Source organism: Cheilinus undulatus, linkage group 23, assembly GCF_018320785.1.
Source record: "Cheilinus undulatus linkage group 23, ASM1832078v1, whole genome shotgun sequence".
In the NCBI taxonomy this organism is placed as follows: Eukaryota; Metazoa; Chordata; class Actinopteri; order Labriformes; family Labridae; genus Cheilinus; species Cheilinus undulatus.
In genome coordinates this window covers 5021198-5038519 of record NC_054887.1, presented here as the reverse complement: position 1 = coordinate 5038519, position 17322 = coordinate 5021198, and the positions used below count along the sequence as shown (strand labels likewise).

Sequence of the window (17322 nt, the reverse complement as noted above, 5' to 3'; positions counted from 1 at the left end):
AGATTAGTCAAATTAACCACTGCACCTCAACAGAGGTCCAGCCAATTGCGGCTAGTAGTCTCACAATTAGTGAAATGGGGATCACCTGTGTGAGTATAAAGACGCCTGTGTCTGGAAGGTCCATTCACTGGTTAATCAGTATTCCTGGCTCCCATTACACCATGAAGACAAAAGAACACTCCAAGGAATTATTAAAAAAAAAGAATAAGTCAGGGGATGGAGACAAAAACATTTCAAAGGCACTGAACATCCCCCAGAGTTCAGTTAAATCCATCATCAAGAAATGAAGGAGCATGAAACCTATGACTACTCTGGAGGAGTTCCAAGCTTCAGCAGCTGAGATGGGAGAGACTCTGCAGACAACAACTGTTGGCCGGGTTCTTCACCAGTCAAAGCTTTATGGGAGAGTGGCAAAGAGAAACCTCAGATTCAGTCTGGACTAGAGTTCACCAAAAGGCATGCGGGAGACTCCATGGTCAAGTGGAGGAAAGTTCTTTGATCTGATGAGACCAAAAGAGAGCTTTTTTTGGCCATCAGACAAACACACCATCCCCACTGTGAAGCATGGAGGTGGCAGCATCATGCTGTGGGGATGCTTCTCAGCCGGCCCTGGAAGGCTTGTAAAGGTAGAAGTTAAAAATAATGCTGCAAATATAGGAGAATCCTGGAGGACATATTTTTTAGTCTGTTCGCACCTGGTCCCTGTGCAACTTGGCAGAGCTTGAGCAGTTTTGCAAAGAAGAATGGAGTAAAACTGTCCAGATGTTTGAGCCTGATTGAGACCAGTTTCACAGACTCAGAGCTGTGATTGCAACCAAAGGTGTGTCTACTAAATACTGAATATTTATGCAGTCACTTATGTTTGTTTCATTGACATAACTATGTAGAAAAAGCCAAATTATATTGACCATTGATTTAGAAATTCAATTCATGGGTAAAACATCAAAGGGGGTGAATACTTTTGTGCAGGAAGTCAGCTACAGTGACCATATATGGTTCCATGTCCTATTAAGTGTTAAATATGTATCTGTAGTAGGAGTATAGTGAGTTTTGGACATGCTTGCCATATGAAAACAGATTCTGCAAATACTCAGTTCTTCATGGGGACTGTGGTTTTGCCAAACCATGACATTATTCATAAAAGCATGTAATCCCCCTCTTTTGTAATAGAAGTTATTTCATTGTTATTGTACTTGGATGCTGGTAATGTCCTGTAATGCTTATTTTTCATACAGTCATTTTCCTATGATGCAGCCCCGCTGCTCAAGTGGAGATAGCATCTGTCTGGCACCACCTGGTGGCCATAAAGAGTAAAAAATAACAGCTTATAAAGCTGTGCACTCTTACACAAGTCATACAACACAAACAGAGGACATGTGGATATTTTAGAGTTGGCATCTGTTTGGTAAACAGTGTCTCTTAAGCATTTTATCTGAAGCTTATCATAAGCTTTTCTAGCAGGCAGGCAGCAAACTCCATTATCAGGCGAATGGCTCCATGCCAGATTATCTCACCTCTCATCACTCCTACCTATATTCACCCAAATATTTATGTTAGAGCTTTCCATGCAGGAGGGATTATGGTTTTTACTGAAGAAGACAGGAGGCTGAGGATGTGAAAGGGAGCACAAATTTCAAAGTGGTTCATTATCAGAAGCATTTGGCATACATGCCTGTTATCTGGTGTCACAATATTAAAAGCTCTTAGCTGAATTTGACTTTGCATTGTGATGGAGTATCTTTAAGGTAATTGCCTCAGGCTCGTGGTAAGAGTGCTATTTTCCACCTCCTCCTGACAAGCAGCACTCTGCTCATTAGTGTCTGTCAACCTTTGCTCTCTCTGCTCAAGTTCTCTTTCATTCCTCCTCTCTCCACTCAGGTGCTCCGCCATTTGTCACAATGCACTTTAACACTGACAGACGAATGCAGAGCAGCGAGCATGGCTGATATGATGCCTTGTTTTCTGTGTCTGTGTGACAGGACCTGAAGCCCGTTGATGTCACCAACAAGAGGAGTCTATGGGAAAACAAAGGAGCCTCTCCAACCAAGGTAACTGTAATCCCTCTGAAAGCCTCTCTTCATGGAGCGTTAGAAAAATGTACCAGTCTCGCCCGTTTTGGAAATTCCAAATGAGCTCTGCACATACTGGAGTGTTTCCAGATGAAGGTTTAACTGTGCCAAATTGGTTTGTGGTCTTGGACGGCTTCCCCGTGGTTTTTCATGCTTTTCCAGCCGTTGTCAGAAGAATATTAAACTAATCTCATGATACTGCGGCCCTTCTATCGCAGAAATGGGAGTCACGATCACTTCTTCTGTTTGCTTTGTTTTAAAGAACTCTCATAGCTAGTTGACCTCGCCGTTTAATCTGGAATAATCCTGGAGAGGTAAAAGAGTTATTGTTCCACGTTTCTTCAAAGCTTATCACAGAGTGAGCTCACGCTGCTGTCAGCTTTTTTTTGTGCTCTATGTTGTTGGCAAAGCTGCGCTCTGATCTGCTGTGGTTGGACACTGCCACTCTGTTTAATCAGAAAAATAATAATCAGCTCAGAATTATATGCTAATAATTTGACAAACATGTCTTACATTTGGATGGTTTTCCTCTAATTTCCTCCGCACTCTCAATCAATCAATCAGTTTGAATTTGTTTAGAACTGCTCTTGCAAAACATGCAAAACAAAGCTCGTCCTCCACCTGCCTACACACAAAATGTGGTAAACAGTTGGCTGATTTTGTAGGCACTAGATTCATGGCTACAGATGCCCCACAAAAATAAATCAAATCAATTAATAGTGGATCGACAACAGAGATTGATTAAGAGAAATGGGAACTTACATTTTTACTTGGTTTTTGCAAATTCATTGCAGCCTCAAAGTGATCCATTGGGATATTTAGATTACTTTTTGTCATAATAAGTAATGCATCATGTTAGCTTTGCAGCTCTAGGACTTTGTTATTAACTTGGAAAAGAGAAAATCCCTAAAGCATGTGCACTGTTTCTGTTTCTCCCCTCCATGTCAAGAGTGTACAGCTGCAGCCCAGAGACCTCTCTGATACAGCCTCTCACATACAGACCTCTAGGAAGTCACACCATGCTCTTCTAATTTTCAAAATAAAAGATCACATTGCTTCATACCTGGCTAGTTCATGAGCTTCTAATTTTGGTTGCATTGTTTCTTTACTATGATTGGTTTATATTCATATTTTTAATCAAGTTAAGAGGAGGTACTTCTAATTTTCAAAATAAAACATCACGCCTGGTCCCATTGTGGGTAAATTTTGTATGTTTATATCTCATATTAATTCAAGAGGAAATACTTCGAATTTTCAAAAGAAAACATTGTATCTAATTGCATAAAAAAGTACTTTCACGTACATTTTAAAGTTTTATTTCATGTTAAAATAAGACATCATACTTGGTTATAAATACATTCGTGCATATTTATATTTAGATGTAAGCTGGGGTTAAAAACTCATCATTAAACAAACTACATGGTTAACTCAAAATACCATAACCCTAACCCACCCATGTAAAACAATAATTTCCAATTAGCTTGCCATCGCAAATTCCCACCGACAGGGGACGGAGGAGAGAGGTGTGTATGTGAGAGGTCTCAGCTGCAGCAATATCTGTCTCCTTCATGTTGGCAGGTATCAGTATGTCAATGTGAGGTCAACACAACTTTTTCAGTATGTATGCATAACTAGCGCATTCAGCTAGAAATATAGCAGAGAAGACGGAATTACACTGTTAAAATAGCCCCATTATTCTGAATTTTTGGACAGAAATTTACCTGACACACCAGATAGACTGTTTAATATATCCATAGTATGCATAAATATTTTTCACTGATCTGGGAAATCTCCCGTACAAAGAATTTTGGGAAGGGCAAGACTTTTCAAAAGATTTTTGCAAGGACAAATGTTCTGTCTCTCACATTCATGATGGACCAATCAGAGCAACATGATAAAATGAAGTAGTAGACATGCACAGCATCAATGCTAACCTGAGCTATACAGGCTAGCACCGCTGTAAGGAACATTGGAGCATATCGATGGCCTTTCATGCCAGAGCTTATTGCTTCCATAGCCGTATCCGTTGTATACACCGACTGACAGGACAACTCAACCCCACCCGTAACAATCGCAAATTCATGCAGAAGCAGGTCAGGAGAAGAAAAACAGCATCTTTTCTGTCAGGATCTGTCAGGAAAAGCTTTCAGTGATGTTAATTGCTCTTTATATTAAAAAGAAATGTGGTGTATTTTTAATAAAACTTTTGTATTACTATAACAACATCTAAGCTAACCGCTACACTGGAGGCTTCCAGTACTACTTGACCCCGCCTACCGTCTTGTTCCCCTTGAATGACGCTGATTGGTCAGAACCATTTTCGGTGTGGATTGGAGCTTTTCAAGATGGATTAGCCTGATGACAGTGTAGTAAATTCATCTGCAAGGTTAAGAGAAAATCATAATGAAAGTAGCATGTTAGCACACAGCCTCTGCGTAATACGGTATGCCTCTGCAGTTTGCTGCCGAATTCTGAGCATATAAAAATCTGTAAAGGTTATCATGTCTGTTCTGTCTGTTACTCTGCTATGAAGCTGCCGAGATAGTGATTATGGGCTGTAAACGAGGATAGGCCAAGATGGCTGGATTTACAGTCAGCTACATGCATTTTTACAACTGACTTTTGTGGAAAATGTAGCTAAAGAGCATTGATTATTGGCACTATTAAAGTACTCCAATGTGTTTCTTTTCCAAGTAGGTAACAATATAACTTCACAAGTAACATTTTTCAGCTTGTTATGTTGTAATGGGATAAGTTACTTTTGAAGTAACCCTACCTAACACTGATTACTAGGTCAGGGTTTGGTTTGCGCCTCAGTTTACCTTTCCTCAATATTACTCCTAACTGACAGTAGTGAATCTTACTGTTTGTTCCATCTAGTGTTATTTCTGTACAGCCTGTAGTGTAAAATTGCAAACCAAAAACATGCATTTTAGAGCAATGTATTATATTTATGGTCCATGAAGTGTGTCATGACACCAGAAAATAGTTGCTGGTGCAGCGGTTACTCATGCAAAATCATGACCGAGTGAAGAACCCAGACTAATGCTGGATGGGTAGTTGTATTGGAGCCTCCCTGCTTTCACATCCAGAGGCTGTTTAAAGAAGAAAAGAAAACCCTGGGTCCAGTAGCTCCGCTGCTTTTGAAAATGGTTTTGCATATGGTTTTCATATGTTTTGTTGCATCTGATTCTTCTTCTGTTAGTTGTTAAACAACAGTTACAGGTGTTGCTGCCACCTATATTGGCGTGCAAAAACTATCATGTGCAATTACCTTTTTTCTCTATTCAGATGTATTCCTAGTGTGACCACATGCACTTTACAATGACCCTGAAATATGATGGTTTGGGACAAATACAAACACCATTACACTCCTAATGTTCAGATGAATAAACAAGTGATTAAGACACAAAGCTCCACCAAAATCAACTCAAAATTACCAGAAAACCCAGATTAGAAGTCACACTAGTGCAAAAACACTATCTGTGCACTGTGTAAATGCAGGATAATGACCTAATGAGAGGAAAAGCTGTTAAAAAGTGGCATTGCCAGCCTTTCAGCAGTGAAACAACCATTTGCAATATGCACAATCTTGTATAGCGAGAGCGATGGTGGCAGCTGGTATAATGGTAACACCAGAATAAAAGATGCATTCACTTGTAAGTGGAAAAATTGTTCTGAAAGTGTGTTTTAAATACTGTATTTTATGGTGAGTTCTTCAGAGGAGCTTTAAAACTGCACTGATAATAATAATAAGGCTCGATTAAAGACCAACTAAAGTCATAATAATTAAACAGATCCATATAGCAGCATTATGAGCCAGGTTTGTTTAGCAAATACTGAGCAACAACTTTACTTTCTTTCCCAAATGCACACGAGGCAATAAGGAATAAAGCTCCTAACTTGTAAAGCATGTCGTCCAGATGTTCTAAGTGCTGTAAAATAAAAGGAAACAAAGTGAGCATATCAACAAAGCCCATTTTAAAGGATTACGCCGTTGACTCCATTAACACTCATAACTTGTAAAAGCCGACTCGACAGAATCCAGAAGATTACAGTTTAGTGTAAATTCAGCGTCATAAAAAACTTTAACAGTGTGCATGTTGTCCAACTGCAGCCTGAATGCTTTACACACATGGCTGTATCACATCACCGCTCTTTCTTCTCTCCACCACAAATCACCGCTCTCAGGCAGACTTCACTTGACTTTATACTGCCTTAATGGAGAAATGTTTACAGCCGCTTTTATGAGTAGGACGCCTTGCTGTGTTGTGTCACTTTGACGGGACTGAATCCTTATTATCACCTCTGATTTCTAAACATGCCTGACTAAGTGGCATGAATCTTATCTGTATTTATATAGAAAAAGGGCTGCAGACATGAAAGACCTACCTCAGATCTTCCTTCCTTCCTTGTTTCCTACCCTAGCAGTTCCTGCAGCCGGCAGCTGCACTGCAGGCTTGGAGGCTGTGGTCCACCACAGTCAGTATTAGGGTTGGAGGGCAGCAGGCGGCGGTCTGTGCTGACGTAAGAAAAACCCTGGACAGGAAAGGTAGTGGTTAACAAACTTGTCATTAGCTAATCCTGCTATGCTGTGATGTCAGGGAGGGCGAGCCGAGCAGGATAACAACTTGTGAGGGAGATCCGGACGGACTGAGGAGGCAGGAAAGGTGAAAGTGTGGGAGGAGAAGCAGCGCTGAGCAGTTCGGCTGCAGAAGTGGGAGTACTGCACATTCTGCATATTTTGTGCTGTTTAACCTTTCTGTTGTCATGTCTTGCAGGTGGCGGGCAGAGGAGAGACCAAATCAGTTGCTAACGGTGAGTTTTTACGACGACAAGATGTATCAGACTGTTTCTGCAGGACTGGATAATGTGTTTTTATAATAAGTTTGTGGGCATGCATGCTGCAGTGACACGGAAACTGTGGCTTTAAAACCTCATTATTCAGGCTGCAGACTTCAGAATTGTTCTATCCAAAAGCAAAGCAGTACTACCTTTTTTGCACAAGCCCCAAGAGATCATGGATCCATTTATTTTGATCCGTATTCATGTCTTAAGTACATTTAAGTTGCCATTTTCTCTAGCTATGAAGTAAATAACACCATATCATTGAAAAGAGCAGTATTATTTTCCAAAGATAACATGGTAAATAAGTCAAGATCTAAAGAAAAACAGCTTTAGTCTTTGAGGAAAAGAAAAGTGTAAGTCATCTACTCTCTAAATCACAGGTTTTTTTTTTTATGTTTTTGGGGTTTATTTTTTGCATGTTTTTCTGTTCTATTTTTTATTCCACTGCCCCAGAAACCAAAGAGCAGGGGATTTTCTAAACCCACGCAGGAGTGCTCAATCTTTTAATTGAATCAAAAAAACATGAAAAATAACCGCAATAGAATGTGATGGTTTTTACCAAACAGTGACAGCATGCACCCTTTACACAGTTATTTCCAGTGACTGAGGGAAAAAACTCTCCCAAAACTTTGGAGCATGGCCAGTTAAAATATAAATCCACATTAAAATCAACAGAATGAAATTTTCAGTGGACTTACAGGCTAAGCAGGAAGTGTGAAAATAAAAACATTCTGAATCTAAGCTACATTTTGTGTCCCAAAAGTAGTGAAAAAATCAGGCAAAAAAAAAAACAAGTTTAAAAGTGAAACAGCAGCAGGCAGGAAGGGAAAAAGCCTCAACACTCTGGTTCTACAAAGCGGTTTGGTTCAGTCCAGTTTATCTGTGGTTTAGCTTATTAAACTCTGGTCCCACCCGTGTTTCCTCAGCTGATGTCTGTCAAGTCTCACTCGTGATGGGAAATCTGTCTCTTTTCAGAGATCCAGATCATTCGGCTCATCTCAGTATAGCTGGATGTTTGGCTCCCAAACAGCTCTATATTTGGTACCACTTTGTTTTTTTAAATGTTAATGAAATAATGAAAAAGAATAGAGGAAAGGAAATTGACACTTAAATGGGAGTCAGCAGTGGCTAATGTGAAAGAACCATTTAGTAGAACAGGCTCGTTCTTGAACTGCACACCATTACTCAGCTGATAGTACATCCCTGTTTGAATGAAAAGCATGTTTGAAGCATACTTACTGTGGTGGACCACAAAATTAGGATGTTTTTATGTTTCAGAGGGACTCAGCTAACCTCTTAGCTCAGCACAAGATCCCTCTAGACCATTGATCATCAAGTAGCAGCCCGAGGGCCATATCAGGCCCCCCCAAGCCTCCTATCTGGCCCCCAGAAGATCATTAGCAGCTGTTAAATCCACCCCAAAAACAATCAATATTGAAATAGTTTTAGAATGACTAAAATTTGATTTGTTTTGGTTTAAGTGGTCTGGTTAAGACTGGCAGAAATGTTGCAAAAATTGGCAGTAAAAGTGGTGAAAAGGGGGTTAGAAATGGCAAAATGGGTTGTGGAGTGGCACAAAGACAAAAATTGGCAGAAAAAGTGGTGAAAGTGGAAAAGTGGGCAAAATTATTAAAAAAATGGGTTTAAAGTGGCAAAAACGGTGCAAAAAGGTCATGAGAAGGGGGTTAAAGTGGCAAAAATAGGTAACAAATGGCAAAAATGGATAAAAGAGTGGCACAAAGGGGATAAAATACGATTTAAAAGTGATTTAAAAGGGGCTGAAGAATAATAAAAATTTGGTTAGAGGCAAAAGTATCAAAATGGGTTTAAAGTGGCAAAAAATATAGCAAAAATAGCCTGGCAAAGTAGTGAAAATGCGTTAAATAGAGGCTATATGGGCGAAAAGTGGCCAAATTGTCAAAAATGGGTTAAGAGTGGCAAAAAAGTTGCAGAAATGGCCAAATGAAATGGTGAAATTGGGTTGAAATTGTCAAAAAGTAGCTAATATTGGTGCTAAATCACAACTGGGGAGGGCCCCTTCTCTGGGATTTTCAGGGGTCCTGCATATTCTGTGGGCAGGCCTGTCTCTGTGGCTTGCAGCGTTATAGATAATATGGATAGATCTCACACATATTGCATAAAAGGTTCCTGCATTTTGAAAGAAAATTCTAATACAATAATATGTTAATTAGACCAAAGTATCTATTTTATGTTTGTTTATTTGAAATTTCGGCCCCCAGAGTCGAGACTAAATCTGTCCCTTGTGCAAATGTACTCCTGCTCTAGACTCCTGTCTCCCTTCATCTGGATAGATTATGATTGAAGGTCTGCAGGACTGAATAATTTAGGATATTTATGCCTTCACGCCAGATCCCTTTTTTGTAAAGTGTCGGGATCGTACTCAATGTATGTAGAAATTTTCTGATGATAATTTCAACATACAGGTCTATTAGAGCTTTAATGTGCAAACTTTTATTTCTAATGGCTGTCCTCACTTCCTGACCCCCAACAGACATTTATGCATCATCAAAACTACCTTTATTAATGCACATTTGATAAGGTTTTCATGTATGTTATGTCATGATTATAATGTAATTATTTAACCTTTTACCTTCTCATACACTTTATGGACAAAAGTATTTGAGCACACCTGTTAATTGTTGAATTCAGATGTTCCAATCAGACCTGTTGCCACAGGTGTATAAAATCATCACCTATCCATGCAGTCTTCATTTCCGAACATTTGTGATCCTGAATGGGTCGTTCTGAAGAGCTCAGTGACTTCAAGTATGGAACTGTGATCGATCGCTAACGCGCTAACAGTATGTAGTATAAAATATAAACAAGCAAGATCCCAACCCTCTCAGCAGTAAGAGTTAGAGGTTCAGTCTTTACCTTCTGCATTCACACTTTGGTGGGTCTTTGGAGGACACAATCCCAGTTTAGTCCCACTTCTGCATCAGTAACTGGTGAATGTGAATAAATGGCATTAGTTAATAGTGATGGCCACTTTACATAGCAGCGTTCGCCATCAGTATGTGAGTGTAGAGTGGATGGATAGGTGTGATCTGGATGCTTTAGTAGTCATATGACTAGAAAAACGCTTATACAAGCTTAAGTCCCACTACCAACATTAATTCAAGTGTCTAAAACCAGATATTAATATTTTCTCCTATGAATATTATCAGGAAATATATATTAATGGCAGTACAGTAACTTTTGCTGCTTTGACCTTCTCATAAAGTTTACCGTGTCGTCACCACCTCTTTGATTTATTCGACAACACGTGTCCCGGGACCAGTAACTGTCTCCACCGCAGCCCACCCAGCCATGTTTTCACTTTGCCTTTGGCCTTTTGCTCCACAGTATTTTAGGATGCCAGTCAAACATTGCTTACTATTTTAGAACCGTATCTCAGCGCAGACGCCGCCTTCTTTTGTTCCTCATGGGCAGAAGAGAAGCTTCGGCCTTGAGGGATTCCAAACACGTCTTTGTCACTCATGAGCACAGGATCACAGACACGTAGACGAGCACCAGTATCACCTCTATAAACCAGTTTAACAGCCATGGAGACGCCACTCAAACCTTTCAGCTTTATCAACTCTTATTCAGGCTGTGGTGTTTCCTCTCAGAGTTTTGGAGGTGTAGAGTTCATGCCAGGCTGGATAGTAAGTTTTATTAATCACTGTGATGTTTGAGATTAGCACACCATCACAGGATAACTCACATGATTACAGAGGATTTGTTCTATTTGCTGCTACGAGCTCCCTGCATCATCTTTCAGACAACTGACACCATACAGTACCAGACAGAAAACATTAACCTCACACTCCTCACATGCTTCACTCGAAGAGGAGGCTCTCAGTAATGTTAATCATTTGGAAAGAGTGAACTTGGACATTTAAATCTCTCTGTCTTTATAGAGAAGACTTTGAATTAACCCTTTTTGTGTCAAATCTGACTTATGTTGATATGTGACGGCAGTACAAACATCCCTAATGTCACAGTTTTAGCCTTAGAATCTAATGTGAGTTCCTAAAGTGGGCTGAATGGCACATTTATTGAATTTTTCTTGAATTGTTATACTTCTTAGGGGTGTATATTTTATTGTGCATTGGGGCGGTTGTAGGTCAAATTTGGCTCACATCAAATCAAGGAAAATGGTCTGCAGAGACTCAAATTTTAGAAAGTGTTATTTATTTTTAAAATATCTAAAAAAAAACTAATTTGAAACCAGATTCTCCTAGCAAGGCCAGATCATCTTATTTCCAATGGGGAAAGCATTATTTTCTCATTGATTGCCTTGTAATGAAATTTGATAATGCTTCTAATTTTACCTCCTCAGATCTGAGCTGTTATCATAAAGCCTGAACATGTCAGTAAAATTTCCCCGCCCAATTCCATGTAAATTCCTGACAACTTTCAAGCAAATACCCCTTCAAATACCCAAACATTAACATAAACATTTCCCAACTTTCCATGAAATATCAACAAATTTCAAAGCCAAGTCCTTCAAAAAATAAATAAATAAATAAACTCCCCAAAATTAAAAATATTTTGCAAATTTTCCTGACTACACCTAAAAATATTTAAAGCAAATTCCCAAAAATATATAACTACATTTCCCAAATTTACATGAAAATACCTGAAAATTTTCAAAGCCAATTCCTTAAAAAAAAATCCTAAAATTAGAATAAAAATACCCAAATTTTCCTGATTACACCTAAAAATATTTAAAGCAAATTAAAAGTATATAACACTACATTTCCTAAATATACATGAAAAAAACAGAAAATTTTCATAGCAATTTCCCTGAAATTTCCATAAATGTCTATGAAATTTTCAGTGTATTAAAGTAGAAATCCCCAATCATTTTCCAGATGAAATTCTCCAGGATATACGAACATATCTCCCAAATTTTCTTGAAAATACTTGAAAAACTGAGGTGCAGATGGCCTAGCGTTTAGGTCGCAGGCGGTCCAGGTTGCCCTGGTTCCTTTCCCACCTGTCCCTCCCACTCTGATGCCACTGTTTCTGACTCTGTCCACTTTCCTGTGTGTGGAAGATCCAGTAACTGGTTAATCATTATTCCTAGCTACCATTACACCATGAAGACAAAAGGATACCCCAAGCAACTCAGAGAAAAGGTCATTGAAAAGTATAAGTCAGGGGATCAAAGCACGGTGGTGGCAGCATCATGCTGTGGGGGTGGGCTTCTTGGCAGCCAGCTCTTGAGGGCTTGTAAAGCTACCTGCTTAGAAGCCCCTTGGCCCCTTACAGTTAGCCACAGCCAATGAGCTACCTGGCAGGTAGCTAGTATCAGTAGTTTGGGACACATTAACATGTCCCTACTGTGTCTTTCGCTGCCTTGATGTCAGATAAGTTCTATATATCTATATAGCTCTATATATATATCTTTTGGTTTCAGGCATTTTTGGAGTGCAATTTCCCTGTGTGTGTTTTACACTTATCACAAAATATATCGGCAGTGATGGAAAACATGACAGCCACAGAAATATTCAGCTAAAATATCTCAATCGCCCCCTTGTGGCGGGCTGTGATACAGGGATAGATGCCACTATTAGAGCCTGAAAATGATGTGCACAAATATGTTAATTCGACCATTTTAAATTGATGATCCCTGCAGTAGATCATCCAGTTATGACTGGTCCAGTTGGAGCAGTGAGCAACAAGCACAGACTCGTGGCAGGAGAGCAGAGTTAAAGTTGTTCATACAGTTACAATAAAAAACCCAGAAACGTAGAAAATCAAACTGACTTCTGGATGTAAGGCCTGGGGCTTTAACAGCAGCATCAACCAGCCTTTAAACTGCATGTTAACTGCATGACTTCAACACGTCATCGCTGTGCTTGTGGCTCCGTTTGCCCCTCCGTGTCACAGTTCAAAGCTGTGAACCTCCAGCTGTCTGCAGTCTTGTTGTCAAGCCTCTGACAGACTTGTGTTGTTCCTCTCACCAGGTATGGGACATTAATGTCTTGAAGGAGCCACTAAAGCAGGGGACCACGACAATCTGAGATTCTTCCTTTTGACTCTGGAAAAAACATAAAGACCACATTCCCAAGAAGGACCCCGCGGACGGCAGAGACGCTGTCCAAGCACTGTACTGAAACAGCATCTTTTTTTGTACGGTTGCCACGTATAGTGCCTTTGCACAATGATTTTTCTTTTATTGCTTTCTAAAAGAAACAAAATGCTGTGAAATTGGGACATTTGTAATAACTTTACTCTTTTATAACCTTCCAGAACAAAAATTAGATTCATCTGAGAGTTTTTTAGGTGACAAGTAGATGAAATTAAAGCTTCCACATTCCATAGAGATGGGTGAAATCGGTTCTCTCCCTCAGACAGTACATCCTCCATCTCTATTTTTTAAAAATAATTTATATTTAAAGCAAAAGCTTCACACATTCCTATTTTATTCAATGTTCACCAGTTCAGGATAGAATTATAAGCACTTCTAGAATTTAGCTGAATTCACTTTTATTATGTCTTACCAATAGTGCAGCAATGGTCTGAGTAATATATGTTAGCACATGTGATGTTTTAAATACCATACTGTATCTTATATAACATCTTTATACTCATAACAAAAATGTTTTTGCTATTTGTATCCAGAAACTTTTCACAAACAGGCAGATGATGGAGTGTCAAAGAAGGCCATTATGACTTTTATAATCCACTATGTCTTTTTTTATTTATGTTTTAATGTCCTTTTATATTTCTAGCTGTTTTTTAGCTTTTGTACTCACTTTAAAATCTTCAGACATTCCTCAAGCAGTTGCACAAGGTGCCTTGGCTGCTTTAAAGCTGTAGCTTTTTAATGTAGGAAGCTTCTTTACTGCCTCTATGCACACTCTTATGCTTTTAAATTAAGGCATTCGATTTTAAATCCACAGCATATAGCAAGAAACGTAAGGATATTTACCACTATGTAACTCTTCTGGACGTATGATTGCAGTAAAAGCCTTTCTGACAGCAGAGGCACAGTCACGATGGCCTCAAAGCAGCACAGTATATTAAGAGTTTCTTCCTCACTGACACGGCCTTAGGCAGCACATTCCTTCTCAAAGTTTTTGCACAATGCAAGACGGTTTTCTGGGGCATTAAATTGACCAATGTTTCTGCTCAAAAGTCTGACAATCACATTCCACAGCCCCTGAAAAAGAGCAGGGGGGCTTGACCAAAACATTTTGAAGTGTGATGTAATGTGACATTGTTGTTTTGTAATACAGTGGTTTCATAATGCCGTATTGTTCTCCCTTTTTTTTACATCTTTGTGTCCATTTTATGTTCCTTTTATTCCATGTTTAACCAGACACTTGTTGTTTGTGTAGCGCTAAGCCTATGCAAATCACACTATCTGTAGTCTCTCTAAGCACTCCCAATGTCACACAAGTGGGCAGTTTCCAACTGGATGAATGTTTAAAACATTGTACCCATGACTCAACAACAGCAATAAAGACATTGAGGTATTCAGCTGTGTTATGTTTCCTTCTGTGCTCCACATTAGAAAACAATTAGAAGCAATCAAACACACATATAAGGGTCATTCCTGACTTTTCAGTGTGCAACCATTTGGGAAAAATACTCAGCTGGTATTAAGTATTTCAGAAAAGACAGGAAATTTCCCCCTGTAAGGGGACATATAACCTTAGCTCAAACAAGTAAAGAAATTAGTGTTTGTTAGATTATTTTGTCTTAGTAACAATGCTTCTTTGCAATACTTCTTATACTGTTAGAAAGCCTGTTTATTTCCCTTGTAAATGATGCCACATTTGTAAGGATTATGCATTGGTGGGATGAGCAGCAGAGCTGAGTATGTGGGTTCCCTCCATGAAAAATGCCAAACAGATTATTCTGCTGTTCCTATTGATCCTTCTTTTGAGCCTCTGGTACCCTGAGGTGAGCACGGGCCATGCTACAGTGGTCAGTAGCATGCCAGGTTTGACCGATCTGGATAGGGCCAGTGCAATAGGGTGACTTCAAGCTGGTGTTCCACAAAACCAAGTTGCAGCATTATTTGGATTGAGCCAGGCCGTGAGGTGGGTGTCCAAGAGTATTTCCTCAGCCCTCAGCACTGAGTAACCATAGACCTGACTGACTTATCTTTGCCCAGGCAATCCCAAAAAGACTGCATGCAACCAGCCACCAACTCTTTGCTGGGTTTTTTTGCCCATTTTAATCACTTTCCACTTGTTTTTACCACTTTTTGATCATTTTTGCCACCTGTAACACATTTTTTTTTGTCACTTCTCACCCAAATTTTGCCAGTTTCTGCCCTTTTCTGCCACTTTTTCTCCCCCATTTTTGTCACTTTTCACCCAGTACTTGACATTTTATGCCAATTTTGCTTTTCACCCTTTTTTGTTGCTTTTTGACCATATTGCCCCCTTTAATTTTTTTATTTCCACTAGTCCAGTTTTGCCACTTTTCATCACTTAGATTGTGGCTTTAACAAAGGTATTTTTCAACAGTTTTGCTCTTTGGTTGACCAGGGTTGAGTAATGCTTTTGTAGAGGAAGGCTCTGTTCAGTGATGAGTCCAGATTCTACAGCAATAAGGCAAAATGTCAGAACAATGTGGAAAGAAGCTCAACGCTGTTTGCACAGCATGTGATATTACATTTATAAAGTATAGCCCAAAGACAAAATAGGAAACAACTGTCAAATGTTCTGAGTCTTTCAGCTGCCGTCAGTAATACTGTAATAGTTAGTCTCACATTTAGCCTTGAGCATAGACATTTGGCCTTCTGTAAAAAGCGAGCTCTTAGAAACAAGACCTTGTCAGCCCTTGTCCTTTGTTGCCTTTAAGTGCTGTCAGAGTCATTGCATTAATGAGCCCTGTGTCAACTTGAATACTTGCATCATAGTCAAGATTTGGAAGGAGGCTGCATTAAAAGTTGGCCATTGTAATACAGAACATTCAGAAAATATTAGATTTTTGCACATTTTTGAAAAATAAGTTTAAGTATTAAGAATATTTGCAACAACACTTTGCATTCCTTCTGCACTGAAGGTTCCCAAGAGCACAGTGGCCTCCATAATTTACATATGGAAGAAGTTTGGCACAACCAGGACTCTTCCAAGAGCTGTAGAGAAGGGCCTTAGTAAGAAAGGTGATGGTCACTCTGACTGAGCTCCAAAGATTCTGTGTGGAGACGAGACAAAGGTCTAGAAGGACAACTGTCACTGCAGCCCTCCACTGATCTGGACTTTATGGCAAAGGGGCTAGACGCCAGCCTCTCCTCAGTGCAAAATGCATGAAAGCCACTTGGACTTTGCAGAAAAGCACCCAAAGGACTTTAAGACTGTGAGAAACAAGATTCTCTGGTCTGATGAAACCAAGATGGAACAGTTTGGCCTCAGCTCTAAACATGTGTGGAGGCTAGCAGGCACCGCTGCCCAACACCATCCCAACAGTGAAGCATGGTGGTGGCAGCATCATGCTGTGGGGGTGTTTTTCAGCAGCAGGGTTGAAGAAAAGCTGAATTGAGCAAAGCAGTATTCTCAATGAAAACCTGTTCTGCAGCACTCAGGACCTCAGACTGGGCTGAAGGTTTACCTTCCAACATGTCACATAACCAAGAAACACAGGGACAACTCTGTGAATGTCCCGGCCAGAGCCCTGACATGAATCTTATTGAACATCACGAGCTGCGTTTCCATCACAGTTTTTTGCAAAATAAAAGCAATATTTCCAAAATTTCAACTAAGTGTAATGGCACTTTGAATGTATTTCCATTAAAGAGTGTTTTGGGCATGAGCCTTGCAATTCTCGTGAAATCTCATCTTGTGAGACTCTGCTGCAAGGAAGCTGGACACTCAAACCGGGTGCATGTTGGTACAGTTATGATTACATCTACAGAGGCTGCCTTGAAATTTTGAACAAAAGCCGAAGTCAACAGATGATAGTTCAGAGGCAAAGTCTGTCAAAAGCCAAGTATAAGGGTGTAAGTATGATGGTCAGAAATGTCTCGGCCTCTTCTGTCCACACGTATCGTGCCATGTTTGTCTCGGGTTGAACTGGTCATGTGATCGTACGATACGTCCTGTGACATGCAAATGGGAAAAAGTGTTTCCATTGCACTTTTGTGACATATTTCTATACTGAAACATCTGAAAAACCTCCTCATGAAAGCATAAAAACTTTTTAGCAATATTTGAGAGGTCTTTCGAAATTCAGGTGTTTCCATTACCAGTTTTTTATTGCGCTATTTAGATGTTGCACATTTCTTTTTTTTTTTTTTTTTTTTAAAGATATATATTTTGGGGCCTTTGTTAGAGAGAGGAGGACAGTGGATAGACGAGAAGAGAGCAGGGGGAGACATGCAGTAAAGGGCCATAGGCGGGATTTGGACCCAGGCCGCCTGCATACATGGTGCACA

General features: G+C 39.7%; 1 protein-coding gene across 8 annotated transcripts in view; it reads left to right on the top strand.

Moving 5' to 3' along the window:
• Positions 1 to 14414, top strand: part of cald1a (caldesmon 1a) — a 127210-nt gene extending 112796 nt beyond the window's left edge. For 6 of the 8 annotated variants that reach the window (XM_041780505.1, XM_041780504.1, XM_041780501.1 and 3 more), the window contains 3 exons: positions 1980 to 2048; positions 6851 to 6887; positions 12896 to 14414. In XM_041780505.1, the coding sequence (XP_041636439.1) occupies positions 1980 to 2048; positions 6851 to 6887; positions 12896 to 12909 (120 nt within the window). In that variant the 3' untranslated portion in view covers positions 12910 to 14414. Of the gene's footprint in view, positions 1 to 1878; positions 2049 to 2331; positions 2384 to 6850; positions 6888 to 12895 lie in introns of all 8 variants that reach the window. The other 2 variants (XR_005991554.1, XR_005991553.1) reach the window with 2 other exon arrangements.
• Positions 14415 to 17322: the final 2908 nt, after the last annotated feature.